Source organism: Temnothorax nylanderi, unplaced genomic scaffold (genome assembly GCF_030848795.1).
Source record: "Temnothorax nylanderi isolate EJ_2023f unplaced genomic scaffold, tnyl_v1.0 TNYL_tig0196_pilon, whole genome shotgun sequence".
Taxonomy (NCBI): Eukaryota; Metazoa; Arthropoda; class Insecta; order Hymenoptera; family Formicidae; genus Temnothorax; species Temnothorax nylanderi.
The window spans coordinates 148,825-168,008 of record NW_027249258.1 but is presented as its reverse complement, the minus strand read 5'-3'; the positions used below and the strand labels follow the sequence as shown (position 1 = coordinate 168,008).

General features: G+C 34.7%; 1 protein-coding gene and 1 long non-coding RNA gene across 2 annotated transcripts in view; one reads left to right on the top strand and one right to left on the bottom strand.

The window, feature by feature from the left end:
* The window catches only part of LOC139778798 (uncharacterized), a 184,100-nt gene that overhangs the window by 21,116 nt on the left and 143,800 nt on the right, over positions 1-19,184 (bottom strand). Inside the window, exon 7 of the mRNA XM_071716907.1 lies at positions 17,532-17,770. Within this exon, the coding sequence (XP_071573008.1) occupies positions 17,532-17,770 (239 nt within the window). The remainder of the gene's footprint in view (positions 1-17,531; positions 17,771-19,184) is intronic.
* LOC139778802 (uncharacterized) overlaps positions 18,706-19,184 on the top strand; it is a 28,321-nt gene continuing 27,842 nt past the window's right edge. The window contains exon 1 of the long non-coding RNA XR_011719694.1: positions 18,706-19,165. This is a non-coding gene — a long non-coding RNA (uncharacterized lncRNA). The remainder of the gene's footprint in view (positions 19,166-19,184) is intronic.

The following is a 19,184-nucleotide window of genomic DNA, read 5'->3' as shown; positions in this document are numbered from 1 at the left end:
TAAATACACATTCATATATATATTTGTAAAAAATAAAAGGTTATATATGGGACGTTCCACGTCAACCGGATCAGTACTGCGGCCAAAATTTAAAGCGACGAAAAAATACGTATAAGGTCTCAATTTAAAGCTTGAACAAAGAGCTACAAAAAGCCATATGCGCCTTAGCAAAAATCAAGATGGCGACGTTAATATGGCGGCTATAAACTCAAAATTTTTGATCAATCAACCGGCTCAGTGCTGCCGCCAAAATGTTCAGCGACAAATAAATTCGTATAAGGGCTTATTTTGAAGCTCGAACTGAAAACTTTTAAAAGCCGTATGCACATTTGCAAAAATCAAGATGCCGGGTCCAAGATGGCCGACTTTTCGTCAAAATTTGATGTCAATGCCTTTAAAAACACCAGATTTGTTTGAAAATTTATCGACAGGGATTTTGAACGTCACTTCTCTCAAATCTGGTGTGATAGGTTCCAAATCACAAAATGGCGGATCCAAGATGGCCGACTTTTCGTCAAAATTTGATGTAAAAGCTTTAAAAAACACCAGATTTGTTTGAAAATGGATCGACAGGGATTTTTAAGGTCACTTATCTCAAACCTGGTGTGATAGGTTGCAATTCACGTAATGGCGATCCAAGATGGCCGACTTATGACTAAAATTTGTATCGATTGCCTCTAAGAACACCGGATCTCGTTGCAAAAAGATTTATGGAGGTTTCTAATATTGGGATTTTCACTTGTGACGTAGCCGTGACGTCACAAGGCCCAGATGGCTGGCCTATTCCTGAAAATTGTACGCAAACATATGATCTGAGGTGGTTTATCGTGCCTTTTAAACGCGTGTGATAAAAATATGTACTTAAATATAAAAGAAATATGTGCATTTGCACAGTGCACCCCTTCCTCAAGGAATTTCATGGAAGGAGAAAATTTTGTTGTGCTTTGGACATTTATTAACATGCGGGATAACCTCTCAAGATGATGACAAATGGCATTTAACTGCATATTGCCTTCAAATGTCAGATGTTAAAGGTGCACCTCACGAAATAAACATAGTGATATTGAAACCAGGGAAAATATCATCCGCAAAATGTAGTTGCAAAGCAGGGATGAGTGCAAAATGCAAACACACGGTTGCAGTTTTGCTATATTTTAATCGGTAAGTACATATAAAAGTTATTAATGTATGTTAACAATAACACATATAGTAGTATGCTGTTTCTAATCAATGTAAACTTTTAGACATGATGTCGATAAATTTGAGAATATTTCCTGCACCGATAAAAAATGCATCTGGAACGTACAACACAGCGCGGCTGTAGATGGGTATAAATCTGCACCTCTGGAAGATCATAAGTGTTTCAATATTTATGAGAAGAAATCAACTTTTCTCACATGTGTTATTGTTAACATACATTAATAACTTTTATATGTACTTACCGATTACAATATAGCAAAACTGCAACCGTGTGTTTGCATTTTGCACTCATCCCTGCTTTGCAACTACATTTTGCGGATGATATTTTCCCTGGTTTCAATATCACTATGTTTATTTCGTGAGGTGCACCTTTAACATCTGACATTTGAAGGCAATATGCAGTTAAATGCCATTTGTCATCATCTTGAGAGGTTATCCCGCATGTTAATAAATGTCCAAAGCACAACAAAATTTTCTCCTTCCATGAAATTCCTTGAGGAAGGGGTGCACTGTGCAAATGCACATATTTCTTTTATATTTAAGTACATATTTTTATCACACGCGTTTAAAAGGCACGATAAACCACCTCAGATCATATGTTTGCGTACAATTTTCAGGAATAGGCCAGCCATCTTGGCCTTGTGACGTCACGGCTACGTCACGAGTGAAAATCCCAATATTAGAAACCTCCATAAATCCTTTTGCAACGAGATCCGGTGTTCTTAGAGGCAATCGATACAAATTTTAGTCATAAGTCGGCCATCTTGGATCGCCATTACGTGAATTGCAACCTATCACACCAGGTTTGAGATAAGTGACCTTAAAAATCCCTGTCGATCCATTTTCAAACAAATCTGGTGTTTTTTAAAGCTTTTACATCAAATTTTGACGAAAAGTCGGCCATCTTGGATCCGCCATTTTGTGATTTGGAACCTATCACACCAGATTTGAGAGAAGTGACGTTCAAAATCCCTGTCGGTAAATTTTCAAACAAATCTGGTGTTTTTAAAGGCATTGACATCAAATTTTGACGAAAAGTCGGCCATCTTGGACCCGGCATCTTGATTTTTGCAAATGTGCATACGGCTTTTAAAAGTTTTCAGTTTGAGCTTCAAAATAAGCCCTTATACGAATTTATTTGTCGCCGAACATTTTGGCGGCAGCACTGAGCCGGTTGATTGATCAAAAATTTTGAGTTTATGGCCGCCATATTGACGTCGCCATCTTGATTTTTGCTAAGGCGCATATGGCTTTTTGTAGCTCTTTGTTCAAGCTTTAAATTGAGACCTCATACGTATTTTTTCGTCGCTTTAAATTTTGGCCGCAGCACTGATCCGGTTGACGTGGAACGTCCCATATATATATATATATATATATATATATTATATATTATACAGGGTGTCCCATTTTAATCGATCACCCCCAAAAACTTTTTTATTTGTGATTCTAGGAAGAAATGCTTCAGACGACAGTTGTTTGGTTTGAAGGGGGAAACATGATTTTTACGTGAGTTATGTCGTAGATATCATCGTTTTTAAGAAATTTTAAAGGCGACTAATTTCTTAAATAGAACTTGATTTTTTCCTTGATATAAAAGTTGTAAATCTCGAGACGTTTTCAAAACACTATAATAAAGCTCTCTTTTGTTATTAGAATTTCCTGAGGTATTTTAAATTTTGTCGTATTTTAAAATAATATTTTTAATATAAAATATGAAATATCTCGTAAAGTATTCATGTTTCAATGACTTTAGTTTCATCCTTTTGTACGTAGAATAATGAAAGAATTCGAATAATATTAATTTTTACATTTGCAATTTTGCAAAATTGAATGCGTCTACAAAATGCAATCTTTTTTTAAATAATTGTTTCTGTTTTTGTTTTACAACAGTTTCTTTTATTATTCTACGTATAAAAGTATCAACGTAAAGTCATCAAAAAGTGAATTTAATACTTTACGAGATATTTTATATTTTATATTAAAAATATGACAAAATTTAAAATATCTCAGGAAATCCTTAACGAAAGAGAGCTTTATTATAGTGTTGTGAGAACGTCTCGACGAGACGAGATCTACAACTTTTATTTCAAGAAAAAAATCAAGTTTCATTTAAGAAATAAGTCTCCTTTAAAATTTCTTGAAAATGATGACATGTATGACACGACTTACATTGAAATCATATGTCCTCCTTCAAACCAAACAACTTTCGTCTAAAGCATTTTTTTCTAGAATTACAAATAAAAAAGTTTTTGGGGGTGATTGATTAAAATGAAACACTCTACATGTATTATGTGTGTATATATATATATAAATTCAATAAAAATTTAATTTTGTTGTTATTGCTAATTTGTGAATAATTAAAAAATGAAAAATGGAAATTTTTTGCCGATACTTGCTTATCACTACAAAATGCATGATATCAGTACAAAATTACCTTTTTCAAAAAAAGGTAAAAAAAAAAGTGCCAAGTACACGCGCAATGTATGTTGTAAATCCAAAAATCCTAAATGGTAGTAGCTTTATTTCTCCCTAACAAAATAATTCACAAAATTGCGTTACCTAACTCAACCCAAGTGATATGTATAGTAGCTTTATTCCTCTCTAACAAAATAATTCACAAAATTGCGTTACCTAACTCAACCCAAGTGATATGTATTTCAAAAAAAGATGTAAAATCTTTAAATTGCGCCAATTGCAAAGAGAATATATATACTTTGAAAAATAATTGTTGTGCAACTACTTTAAAAAAATAAAACTCAAGTGGTACGTATCTTTGTATTCCCATTCAAGGGTCTTCTCGTTCCAACCGAAGCTTTAATTCTTTTTAACAAAATTATAATATTACAAAGAATCATTTTAATCACAAAGAATTAAAGAGATAACTGTTACGTCCTGCGAACTCCACGATTTCCCTTTTTTTGCGGAAATTCCTATGCGCCCGAGATAGCTCTTAACCCTCCGAGAACACACCTATTTTTTCATTCACGGAGAATACTCTGGTCAATCTGACCCTACACACACTTTGATCGTCCACCATTTTAAATTGACGAGTGCGATCAGCTTGAAAAAATTTCCAGATGTACTTGGAACATTGTTAAATCAATTGATATAAATAAAAAGTGCCGTTGGAATTATTTACATATTTTAAAAAATTCAACAAAAAATTATTTTTTTGAAAAAAACGTAATTTACGAAAAAATTGTATTTTTTTTAATTTTTAATATTTCTGGCTAAAAATTTACATGTATATTCTTGAAATGTAGTAGAATCAAGAAAAAAATTGTACTTTAGTGTACCTTTAAAAAAAGGTATTTATTTTGCTAGGTGACGAAGATGGTTTTTACGGTAAAAAAATCGAAAAATTTTGTGAAAAAATTTATTTCTTATTACATACTTATTACATAAAGTTAATACTTTATTATTTCAATGACTTCTGATAAAAGTTACATTATTTATTCATTTCCGGCGCAGTTATTACATAAATAAACACGATGCTCATCGCACATCGGATTTAAGCAACTCGGACATTGCATCTTAGTTTTTTTATCTTTCGCGGAAGGGCAAAGTGAACATCTTGCTCTTTTTTGTAATTGCGGTCGATTAGCTTCTTCTGGCATAGCTGATTTATACCTATACGCCATCGTGCTCACTATTGCAAACCGACGCTTACAAGTACACCTCCAGGGTCAGAATGACCCTACACCGACTTTATATAATGTCCAACGACTACTGCGTGTTGCGCTGTACAATGGGAGCATCCTAACGTATAGTTAGTACCCCAAACTACAGCTAGAGGGCCTTAGGTCCGCCAATTTTCAAAATGCTTTCAAGACATTTACGATAAAACTCGAGGTAAGGGTCAAATTGACCCGATGTGTTCTCGAAGGGTTAAGATTAGGATAAGTAAACTGAGCACGGACGGTTATCGATCGGCGAGTGAGCCTTGATCCTTGCGCATTCCTTTTTTTAATAACTAAACAATCTATTTGCCTAAGCGACTAAAAGCGACCTTCCAGATGACGAATTACTGACAGACGGGGCATACGTGACCAGATTTTCATCAACCTTGTCGGGCCCATAACTATAAACCCGGCGACACGACGCGCCAAAGGGGCCTTAATTCCAGACAGGGTTTGATGGGGATCTTTATTGCATTGAGCGAGCTTTCTAAAATTGCTCGTACGATATTTCCGACAAACGGAAACAAAGCCTAAGACGTGACTGTAAATACAGGTGGCAGAAGTTTCGGTTTGCATTTAAGATTGAGAGGTATGCATCGTCTGTCAACATAAAAACAGGGTCGCGAGATAAATAAAGAACCCTAATAAAAGAGAAATCGGCGATAGCCGAAAAACAAAATGCGTCACTGGAAGAAGCGATGGGTTGCATCCCCAATAAGACAGCGGGGGCCTTACGAGAAGACTCACCAATGAAAAGCAGGAAAAATCGATAACCGTCTCTAGCTTTCTAGGATAGGCTAAAACTTAAAAATCTACCTTTTGGGCGAGAAACATCTCGCCCAATAAGAAATCCTTTAAACAAAAATTAGAAACATTTCGCCAACCAGAAGTTCCCAAAACGAAAACCAGACACCTCCCACAACGAAACCCACCCCTTCCATTCCTTGAACTTCCCTATATAAATCCCGACATTGGAGCGCTCAGCCTCTCTTCTCGATCTTCAGTCCTTTTGAACTTCGGTCTCTTCGAGTGTAAGCCTTGGTCTCTGCAGTTCCAAATTAAGTTGTGTGCGTTGAAATTACGAGTGCTTACCGAGGAGCCGAGAATCATCAGATCCAGCTATTCTACTTCAACTAGATCAGCCCAAAATAGTAAGTCCTATGCATATATATATATATATATATATATATATATATATATACATATATATATTGATATCGCTCCCTTTTTCATTTTATTTTTATTATTCACTTGTACATTCATGTGTCAGGAAGTCTCTCGGTTATAACCCTTCCATCCCTCTAACTCCTTTTGACCATTTTACCTCTATTACTTCCGAATTAGCTAATTTATCGGCGGACTCGGAGTAATCTTCCTATTACTTCCGAGTTAGCTGAATTATCGGCGAACTCGGAGTAATCTTCTTCCCCTATTACTTCCGAATTAGCTGAATTATCGGCGGACTCGGAGTAACCTTCTTCCCCTATCACTTCCGAATTAGCTGATTTATCGGTGGACTCGGAGGAATCTTTTTCCCCTATTACTTCCGAATTAGCTGAATTATCGGCGGGCTCGGACTAATCTTCTTCCCCTATTACTTCCGAATTAGCTGATTTATCGGCGGACTCGGAGTAATCTTCTTCCTATTACTGTTGGCAAGGTCAGCAGACCCTCTCCCTTTAATTTAAATCTTTCAAACCCAAGTCGACTTCCCCGCGATTAACGTACTACGGTAATTAACCCCGCTAACTTATAGTGAATTCGCGAGGTCCCGCTGAAACCCTTGCAAAGTCCCAAAACGCCGCGAGACACGGGCGTAATCGTCGGAACAAGCAGGCGCGAAGGAGACTTAAGAAAATAATATTAGAGTTCCTCCGACACGAACGGGAGAACGCCGGTCCTCCGCGGCTGGCCACCCCGCCGCCTCCACCAGGTCTCCCGGAGGAAGCGCCTTCGCCGCCGCGCCAATCACCCCCTGGTTCGCCTCCTTCTCGCCCCCTTAGTTATCGCGTGGTCCCCGACACTCCTGATTCTTCCCTCCTGCTCGAACCTTCGTATTCCCCGGTTCGTCCTAGGGAACTTCCCAATTCCCCCTCCCCCGCACCTTCCTCCCACCAAAGTCCCGAATACGAGCGATAGTATTCCCCGATTGCTTGCGAGGAGCTTTCCTCCCCAGCGGTCTCGGATACCTCGACCGTGGAATTTATCGAAGAGGTACCGCATTTCTCTCCCCCGCGGAGCCAGGATCGTCTGGGCGAGGACGTGGAGTCTCCGAGAGACTCACACTCACACACATACAAATGACATACACTCCGCTTGCGTTCATCTCAATGCCTGATTTTCTTACTCAATGTAACAAATATTATTTATTTATAATAAATGTTTAATTTGTTTGTAAGATTAAATTCAATGTTTCTTTGTTTTAAATAAGACCTTGCTCTCAAATCCCTTCCACCTCTCGAAATCGCACGAGGTCCGATCCTAAGTTAAAGGGATTAAATTCCCTGACTTAAAAGAGGACCGACGATCGCACCGCTCACGGAAGGCGTCCTAGCGTCCCGGATGTTGACCCTTCCTGAGCCATTGAAAGTGCGTTCGGCTCGCGCCACGCACCTCAGAGCGTATATGTATACCTGCGAGCAATATTCTTAAGCGTCTGGTTGCGTCCTTCCTTACCCCTACCCCTCTGGTTAGCCTCTCCTTTGCTTCCCAGTTTTTCTTATCCTAATCCTGGGGTGGACGTAACATAACAGTACAAAATAAAAATATTTAATTAAAATAAAATAAATAAATTTTTCTTGTAAAAAAACTTGGCGCTGCTAGACCTTGAAATTTAATAAAGCACTAAAATTTTGATTGAATTTAATAAAGCACAAAATCTTTGATTGAATAAAAAAGCAATAAACATAATTTAGGGAAGTATGCAGCGGGAGTCAAAAAGCAGCGCCAAGTTTTTTTACAAGAAAAATTTATTTATTTTATTTTAATTAAATATTTTTATTTTGTACTGTTATCTCTTTAATTCTTTGTGATTAAAATGATTCTTTGTAATATTATAATTTTGTTAAAAAGAATTAAAGCTTGGGTTGGAACGAGAAGACCCTTGAATGGGAATACAAAGATACGTACCACTTGAGTTTTATTTTTTAAAAGTAGTTGCGCAACAATTATTTTTCAAAGTATATGTATTCTCTTTGCAATTGGCGCAATTTAAAGATTTCACATCTTTTTTTGAAATACATATCATTTGGGTTGAGTTAGGTAACGCAATTTTGTGAATTATTTTGTTAGATAAGTAATTTACCTGAAACTATTTATTTATTATTGAAAAAATTAATAATTATTTTTCACTAATTATTAATTTTCAAATAATTAGTAATTCATTTTTGATAACCTATTAATTATTTTAATAATAAAGAATTTATTTCTACTAATTACCAATTTGCAAAAAAAGAGAATTTAAATATCTGGGTTTCACGTTTAAGAAGAATAATAAGAACGATGCACATATAAAAGACGTAGTAAAAAGAGCGGCAGCAGCCATGGCACAGATATGGGAAATAGGAGAGAGGAAATTTGGAGGAGACTTTGACAGAAGAATTATGATGTTCAATGTTATGGTGAAAAGCATCATGTTGTATGGAGTAGAAGTATGGGGATGGAGAGAATGGAAAGAAGTCGAAGCGTTACAGGAAAGGTACATAATATGGATCCTAGGATTGGACAGGTGTACTCCAGGATACATAGTCAGAGAGGAGGCAACAATAGAGAAGATAAGCCTAGAAGCAGGAGGAAGAGCGATAAGGTATCAAGACAGAATAAAGAACGAGTCAAAAAACGTGATATTAAAAGAGTGCAGAAGAGAAATGGATAAGATTGAATGGGAAAGTACAAACTAGAGCAAAACAATGAAAGAACTGTATGAAGTAGGAGGAACGAGCCGTTGGGAAAGAGAAGGAAAACAAAGGAATAAATACAGTAGAAGAATGGATGGAAAAGTATAAAGAAAAGCAGCTGGAAGAAAGGAGAAATAAAATAGAAAAGTCAGTTTTAGCGAAAGAATACAAAAGGTGGAAAGGAGTAGAAAGAGGGAAATACTTGGGACAGAAAGGAAAAGGAAAACGACTGAAGACTCTAGCCAGATTCAGATGTTGCAACAAATGGAGAGGAAATAAATACTGGGAGGAGGACAGTAAGAGAGAATGTAGATTATGTGAAGAAAAAGAGGAAACCTGGAACCATATTCTGACGGAATGCATAGAAACCAAGGCAATGGGCTTACCGGAAGCAGTAATAATGTCAGAAGGGGGAGAAGGAGTAGAATGGATGCTGAAAATCATCAGAATGAGGAGTGAGAGAGAATTACAGAGAGGACGAAAGAAAGATAAGCAGGATGAAGAATGAAGAAAACACGAAGAAATGTAGAGATATCCTTTGTAAATATGTATAGAAATAAGGAAAAGTTAAACCATGTATCCCGAGAAGGGAATCATTATCATTAAATAAAAAAAAAATTTGCAAAATAAATTAATTCATTTTTACTTTTTACCTAAATACTAACTTTCACGAACTAGAAATTTTTCTGACAAATTACCAATTCTTTAAGCAATCTATAATTCACTTTTACCTAAATATTATTAATTTTTATGTAAATAGTAATTTTTTGTGACTTATTACTAATTTGCTAATTCAATAAAAATTTAATTTGTTGTTATTGCTAATTTCGTAAATAATAAAAAATAAAAATTTTTTTGCCGATCCCTGCTTAACACTACAAAATGCGTGATATCAGTACAAAATTACCTTTTTCAAGAAAGGTAAAAAAAGGCGCCAAGTAGGAGAGACCGGGGCGAAGTCGGACACGGGGCGGAATCGTATTTTCAATTATCTCGAAATCTGTATGTTGTGTGAACTCGCCATTAATAGTGTAAAGGCGGCTTATGGTGCCCACGTGACCAACGGAGTTTAGTGAGGTTACGTGCCATGTTGTGATTGTTATCGAAGAAAATGTGTTTTCGCAGGTCAAAAGTAAAATTTCTTTCGCGTCGAAAGTTTGTAATACCTTCAGTATTATTGTCTCTCCAAATCTCAAAGTAAGTAATTCTAAAGAGTAATGCATGCTGAACACGAATCCAGTGTAGTTTTTTTATTTTCATTGATTTTTATTATTTTATAAGCGACCAAACCTAAAACTTGTGTTCGGGGCGAAATCGGTCACGAGCCACCGGGGCGGACTCGGTCTGGTGGTTTCACTCTATTTTCCGTTGCAAATGCGTCATTGTATTTCTCAACTGCAGGAAAATGGTACGCACGTACCATCGCAAAACTGCTGCCGTCGACAAGGAGCAGCTTGTGGAATCCTGGTAGGACCATGACGATATATGACATCCCTGGAATCGTGACTAAGGCACTGCCACTTGCCGTAACGCATCAAAATATTGTGTCCGGATTTGAATGCACTGGAGTTTCTCCATTCAACCCGGACATTTTCCAGGAATACTAATTTTTGCCGAGTAGCGTTACGGAAGGGAGAACCCTTCTACTTCCGCTGGTCCTGAAGAAGCTAATCTTAACGCAGCCGATCCGGGTACATCAGTCGAACCTGACGCAGCCGATCCGGATACATCAGCCGAACCTGACGCAGCCGAACAAAATAAAAATGAATTCGATTTCACGGATTCTTCCATGTCCCGTCGTGATGATACACGGAACTTGAGCGCGACGCTTGAAAGTATTCGAGCGTTTCCTAAAGCCGCTCCGAGGCAGACAACTCGTAAAGGACGAAAACGAAGGACGACCGTCATCCTTACTCGCCTGAAATGAAAGAATTGGCGACTGAGCAAGCGGAGTCGAAGCGGAAGAAAGATGAGAAATCAAGGAAGTCAACGACAAAATCGACCACTACGCCGAGAAAGAGAGGCCGGCCCAAAAAAAATGCCACGCAATTAGAACCGCAGTCTTCGACGAGCAGTGGGCGAAAAAAATCAAGAAAGGTAAATAATATGTGCTGCGTATGCTCGGACATAATAGACAGAGCCGATGAAAAACAGTGCATTTCGTGCAGGCGTAAGGCACACAACGAGTGCGTGCGCTCGTCAGACTCTGTTTTTAAATGCTTTAACTGTTTCAGTGACACTGATAGCGAAAAAGAAAATTGATTTTCTTCATGAAATTATTATTTTTATACTAAAAAACAATGAATAAAGTGTATTCTATTATTTTTTATAATCAAAATTATGTATCTTTATTTAAAATCCAGTCCGAGAATGAAGACACGAATTCGTCCCGGGGGTATAACGAATCCGCCCCGGGAATTTTGACTTTTCGATTTTTGCACCTTTGTCGTGTTTACTCTATACCGGTTGAACAAAGCAACGTAGACTAAAAATGCCTATATAAATTTTGTAGCCAAGGGTTCACTCTTTACAATGGTATACTATATTTCACTAAAATAATTTATTTTGTTGTTAAAAATCGGCACCAAAAAAATCCGGCCGACTTCGCCCCGATCTCCCCTACACGCAATGTATTTTGTAAATTCAAAAATCCAACTTAAGTGGTAGCTTTATTTCTCCTTCACAAAATTATGTTACCTAACTCAACCCAAGTGACATGTATTTAAAAAAAAGATGTGAAATCTTTAAATTAAATTGCGCCAATTGCAAAGAGAATATGTATATTGCTTTGAAAAATAATTGTTGTGCAACTACTTTTAAAAAATAAAACTCAAGTATCTTTGTGTTCCCATTCAAGGGTCTTCCTATTTCAACCCAAGTGGTAGGGGAGAGTTGGATATTACCGCGCGGTTGACAAGTTCGCGCCACTGTTTAACTGAATAATTATTTGTATTACGCGCCTACAATGATCTTAATATCATAGACTAACACGGAATACCCCCCGCGCATGCGCTGTCAGTTCGTTCCGGCCGTCCATGTGAAGACACTGCGCTCTGCAAGATTTTCTGCTTATTTATTGTAATTTTGCTGGTAGTTTCGATAAGAGGTGAGTAATATAATATTTACATTACAGAATTAAATTTGACGCATTTGATAGGCTAAAACACTATAAAAATAGGTTGCAAAATGATTTTAGAAACATGCGTTTCTTTTCTATATATTTTAAGGTTATAAAGTGAAATGATAACTGTGTGTTAAGAGTTACCAAGACTGTTTAGTTTACAAATATAAGGTGCTTACAGAAAAGATCGTTGCTTAAGTTTTGATTTGAATTTATAATGATCGTTATTTGTTAACACATTCACTTATTTTTATATGTAGGTACCTACTAGACGATATTAATGCATAAATATAAAAAAAACATTTTGTTATTGTGTTCTAAGGTAAATGTCCATATGGCCGACCATGTTTCCTCTACCGACCACTTTGACGTGAAACGTTATTTACGAGGCTGCCGATTCATCAAAACGTTGATTAGTGGAGTGAAAAAATTCGGGAATTCGTGCAGTACAAAAGGATTATAACGTACAGAGTAAGTACAATAATTAGATATATTTTTTTCGCATTTCTTGCCGCACGTCACCATCCACGCGTATTCTTAAGAGTGAGGTTAAGAATTGTCGGTCGCCTAAATAGTCCGTATTTCGTTCAAAATCCTTTTGTAAGGAATAATTCGAGCGCTAAATGGTTCGTTACAGTTTGTTTGTCATATTCGGAAAAAAAAAGTAGTCAAAAACACTGTCATTTTTTTTATTTATTCGATGGTCGAGGTTAGACACAGCAAAACGCCTGCATGTCCCCAGTACCGTATACGTAAACGTCAGGAAAAAAAAGGAAACGCTTGGAACGAGAAGAAAAGGCTAGGAAAAGGCAAGAGCAATTAAAGAAAAAAAGATGTCAAAGTAAAGAAAGTTAGCTAATATAACTATGTAACATTCATCCGGTTGCAATGCATTTACTTTTAAGATATATCTATTAAATAGCATACATTAATTATATCTTTGTATTGTGGAGACCGTGTGTTATAAATAAATGTAATATGCATAGTATACGAACGAAAAGCATTTCGAGATATTATGTTACAATTATATAACCGTATTTCAATATATATTCCTTATTCTTTACATATCTGATCATCTATGAATTCTCTTTATCGTTCAAGTCAGCGATAATCTCTTTGATATTGATTGTTTGATATCATCAAATTAAAATAAAATACCTATTTTCATGATTTATGTGTATTTTTTATGTTTATCATTGATTTCCCAAGCAGCAAAGCAGGGCATCTTGACCAAATCAAAATCAGATTGCCCTAATTAAGTGAAGAATTACCAACTTTCGACATAAAAAATGTCTTAAAAGTCAAATAGCGTTTAAAGTGTTGTGTACAGGTCGAAAATTACGTAGTTTAAACCTACAAAATGCCTTCAAAGTTCAGTGACTTTAAAATTATACATTAGGTTATAAATGACCAAACTTTGATCAAAGATGTGTCTTCAAAGTCGATTCAACTTATAAGTTAAAATTAGAGTCCTGTTTGAAGGAAATGTGACCTGGTTGTATTACTTAATTTCAATCTCATAGGCGATATGACTTTAATTGGTCAGAATTACCTAATTTTTACCATATATAAGTCCTATATGTTTGACTTGACTAATAGGGAATATTTTAGGCGCGAAATAGACTTCGCATTTCTCTATATATCGATCCAGCGATCTCGACTTCATAGTCAATCTAACTTATAAATAGGGAAATCGGACTTATTAGTCAAAATGCCTTATTGATCGACAAGATGACCTCAAAGTCAACGACTTTGAAGTAAAAATGCCCCGATCAAGGAAATCTGCCCTCAAAGTTTGGTATTTGGTTTTCACAGTAGGGGAATTCGACCTACAGGTCGAAATTCAGACGAAAACGTTAAATCGGCCATTATTATGAGAACTAGTATGTCCGCCATGATACGCCAAAACGCTTTCTAAAATTAGGCATTATAAAATAAATTATATTATATCTCTCGGAGTGACTAAGAATTGAAAAAAAATCTATTTCACGATACTTTTCACGTAGGTGCGAGATTAAAATATTTTTATTGTGCTAAATGCAAAACTTATTATTGCTAAATAATTAACGATTAATTATTAATTGCTTAAATTATTTATTTTCGACATCGCGTTGCTTTTAACGAAGTAAAATAAAATTCTGTACAGAAAATTTTCTTTCGCACTTATATTTCTGTCACATGTCACACGATATTCAGTTTCAAAACCGACGTAGTGGTGGACTCTGTTAATATTTTATTCTGAGTTTCCATGGGTGGTTGGAACCATATGCTATGACTGTAGCATAGACATCCGTCTTGGTAGAACTAATATGGAATATATATTTTTTCATGATGTGCAGCGCTGCCATCTACTAGATGTCTCAAAGACAAAGGTTAGGTCGAAGAGGGGGCACAAATTGGTCAAAATTACCAAAATATTACCGATATTCGACCTTCTGCTAGGTCCATTTCACCAAATCAGACTATGACTTATAAGGCGAAATGCCTTGCATTACCTAATTTCAACCGTAAAATTACTTCAACTTTATTCCCCACTTACCTTCTTTTGACGTCGATTCGACGTAAGTTGGGCTTGGTCGAACAGACTTTTGAACCTATCAGAAGGTCGAATAAACGTAATTTCGCCCTATTTTGCTGCTTGGGTTATGTTCATTTTTATGTTTATTATTCGTTTGAAACCTCCGCCTCGCATGCTCTGAAAAAAGGTGGTCGGTAATGGGGGCATGCCCGGTCGGAATTGGGCACAGCTGGTCGGTAGAGGGGGCACGCACTAGTGCGCCTTTATTCTTCTCTATCTAGAAAAATACTTGACGGAATGGATTGAGTCTACGATTTTTGGAAAGTGCATGGATGAAGCTATCTACCAGTATGAAACTCTTTATCGAATTTATTTTCGTCACGCTTGACAACGCCATTCTTTTGTTGGGTCAGCCTTATAGGTGTCGGGCATAGGGACATTTACCTTACTTCATGTCACTGGCTGAAGCCAGAGTAATTTTTATAGGCACGGTTTTATCAAACTGGGCACGATTTTATCAGACCTGGTCACGATATTATCAGACCAGTTCGCGTTTTCTCATTTTTTTAAAAATTATTAATATTTTAATTTGTGTTTAACTTTGAAGATTATTACTGTGATATATGGATAGCCAAATAAATTACCTATCTAAGACTGCACATTTTGTTTTTTTGAAACATTTCTAAGCTTAGATATACGCTTCAATTCTTAGGGGCTTGGTATTATCCAACTCTCCCCTAATAGCTCCTTAATTCTTTTTAACAAATTTTTAATATTACAAAGAATAATTTTAATCACAAAGAATTAAAGAAGTAACAGTACAAAATAAAAATATTTTATTAAAATAAAATAAATAAATTTTTCTTGTAAAAAAACTTGGCGCTGCTAGACTTCGAAATTTAAACATTAAAATTTAAACATTAGTACTAAGATTTTTTATTAAATGAAAAAACAATAAACATAATTTAGGGAAGTTTTTTTACAAGAAAAATTTATTTTATTTTAATTAAATATTTTTATTTTGTACTGTTACTTCTTTAATTCTTTGTGATTAAAATGATTCTTTGTAATATTAAAAATTTGTTAAGGAGAATTAAGAAGCTATTACCACTTGGGTTGAAATAGGAAGACCCTTGAATGGGAACACAAAGATACCACTTGGGTTTTATTTTTTAAGAGTAGTTGGACAACAATTAGCAATATACATATTCTCTTTGCAATTGGCGCAATTTAATTTAAAGATTTCACATCTTTTTTTTTAAATACATGTCACTTGGGTTGAGTTAGGTAATATAATTTTGTAAAGGAGAAATAAAGCTACCACTTAAGTTGGATTTTTGAATTTACAAAATACATTGCGTGTACTTGGCGCCTTTTTTTTACCTGTTTAACAATTTCATCACGTTTTTTCACATTTTCTTCAATTTTCCACGTTTTCTCCGCTACGGGCGTAATTTTTATGGCCATTTTCGGATTCTACGACTCAAAATACGTAAGAATATGTAGGATTTATTCGTTTCTCTAATAGTTCCCAAAACTTCAATTTAGAATACCGTCCTTTGGTCAATATGACGTTAAAATGACGTCATTTTAATTGCGATGTGTTCCTTGGGTACTTTTGGATTAAATAATGTTAATGTAACCTTATTTTAGTTAATAGTATCTTTATTTTTGAAAACTGATAATAATTAAATAAATACAAAATACAAAATATAAAATGTAAGTATATATTTTATAACAAATTTTGTTTCTTAATATTATAATTTTGATTTTCACAATCCTTTACGTCGTGTACGTTATTAAAACGTCGTTAATTAAACGTCACTAAAACGTTATTAAAATGTTACTTAAAGACCAACAAAATCATAAAGTCACGTCTTTTTAACGTTTTGAAATGTTGTTATCAGTCTAGTGACATTTAGTCTGTCATTTTCACGTCATTTTTAGTTATCTACATTGGTCATTTTTTTTTCATCTTATGACCAAATTTTGACGTTATTTTGACGTATGTTTGCTAGTTGAGAAAGAAATAGTCAATACGTAGATGTATAGAATATTTAATGAAAGATTCCAAAATTTTAAAAGATTATTTTTTTATTTTTTTGTGTATTATTTTTAACATTTTAACCTCTTTTTAAATTTTGAACTCTTTTTTTTATATTCTGTATATGCACATAATTTCTTATCTTTTCGAAATAAGGCGGCACGACTCACTTGCACTTTATTTCTGCATAAACTCAATAACAGTCTAAGTATTTTATATAAATGTCTATGATCTTGGAGTTCGTATTTAATAACTTGATATATTACAAATTTTAAAAAAATTTAAAATTTTATTTTGACATAGAATATATTTAACCATTTTAGATTTAATATAATCTTATAATAACAATATATATATAATATATATATAAGAGTATATATATAAAATATAAGAGTTTTTCTCACATACACATAAACATAAATATAATATTAAGGTTATATATATTAAGGTTATACATATATATTTTTTAATAAATATATATATATATATTTTTTTTTATAAATAGTTGAAAACTATTTGGCAGATATTTTTGAATGGTTTAAATTACAATTTTCTTGTAATGCAACCCAATTTAAACATAACTCGCTCTTATTAATTTCAATCTTTGTAACAAAATTCTTTTTAAGGAGAAAATATTTTAACAATAGGATACTTAATTTCGAATAACATAAAAATTTTCAACACATTATGTGATAAACTACATGAAATCTTTTTACAATTTTAACTTGATTTTTTCAAAATTGTATAACTAATAATAAAATAATATAGCATGTAAACGGAAATTATATTCAGCATAATAACGGACATGCTCTTTCTCTTATTGTTAGTTTGAAAAAAAGTTTTTTTTTGTTGAATTATATATATGTTATCTGTCCAATTTGTTTTCCGTTACGTACACGGGGAGAGATGGATTATCATAATATCCATAGATTTGCTGTGAGGACGGCGGAAGTGAGCTCATGGCATGCATCATGTGTATTGGTTGCACATAGGGGATCATTTGCACGGGAGTGGCTGATGGGTTTGAATTGTTACCGCCACGTTCTAGAGTTGAGCCATTGTACGAGCTTACATAAAGATCGTGAGGATTGATCTTGCCCGAGTAAGCACTCGCTGGCCGAATCATCGATGCTTCGTGAATGCTAGATGCTGCCATCGCTGCAATTCTTGCTTCCTGCATTTGGTTACTCCAGCGTAATCGGCAGATGCAGATCGTAATGATAATGATCGCGATAAATGCCACTACACTGCCGACGATGCCGATAATCAGGGTGTCATCAGTATTTGAAATGTTGCTGAGTGTAGATGTACCTGTTATCAATCAATACATGTTGTAAACATATTAAAAAATATGAATCTGCTTAAGGGGGTATTCAAGTAAACAAAATCGGTTTAAAAAGCTGATTTTTTAAATATTATTTTTTTAATCATGTTAAAATATGTAAAACATTTACATATACAAAGCGGTTTAGCGAAATTAAAATTTAATAAAATTATGGAGATTTGAAAAGGTTAGTGTCTTGAGTCGAATATAGGTATATAGATTAGTCAATATATAGTCAATATAGATAGATATAATCAACATAGATTGATGATGCTCCATGCCGCTATAAACCAATTTTTCATCATAAGAGATCTTGAGAATTTTATTAGAATATTGTTTGGGATTTTCTTTATTTATTTCTCTCATCAATATAAGTTTAAATACATTAATTTGGATTTTCGTTCCCAAAACATCTGCATTGGGAAAAAGACAATAAAAATTACAATATATGTGGCAGTTTGTATATTTAATGAAAAATACAGACCAATATATTGCGTGTGAAGATAATGAAAGTGATGAGAATAAAACAAAAGTGAATATAAAACAAAAGTTTTCAGCAAACAGAGACAGGAAATAATTCAACAGTCCCGAAAGACGATCAACAAAGTGGTAGAAACGTTTATAGGAAAGAGAAGGTGGCTTAAAATAATTTCTTTATAAGATAAGAAAATATTTTTTATATTTAATACAATTATTAAATATAAATAATTTATGACTAATACAATTATTTAAAAACATGTAAAAACGTGTAAAAACATGTAAATAAATAAGTAAGACGTATCCAATAAATTATCAAAAATTGCTTCGCAGACCCCTGCACTATGTGATACCCGAGGTCTCACTTCAACTGATCTACGCAGCGAAGAATTAATTATCATAATCAGGTCTCTCACAGGCTCGTCTCTTATACTAGCACGTAATGATTTTTTATTACGAGAAAGTACTGGCGCGTGGTAGCCGCGTCGCGGAAGCGCGTGTTACTCGCGTGTTACTAGTGCTCGTGGTCGCCGAGTGCTACGCGGTCTAGTACTACGTCTTCGCGCTTGTCGCGAGTTATCAATCGTTGTGGTGAACAGTTTACGGTGTGTGCACAATGGTCTGACTGTTACATTCAATATTAAATTATTAAATTATTAAATTATTAAATTTTCGACAATAAAAATTAATGCAATATTAAACAGTACGTTATATATACACGGAGAAAAAGTTACGGTTGCTACAACAGAATAATAATGTTAATTTTCGCCCATCCATACAAAAGGGTTATGGAAACCATAGTACTCTGGAAGTGACCTATATGGTTGCCCTAACCTTAGTGAGGGTAGCTACTATATGGATGTTGCAACCATAATACATGGATGTTACAACCATAATGATTATGTGTAGGTACTAATGCTAAAT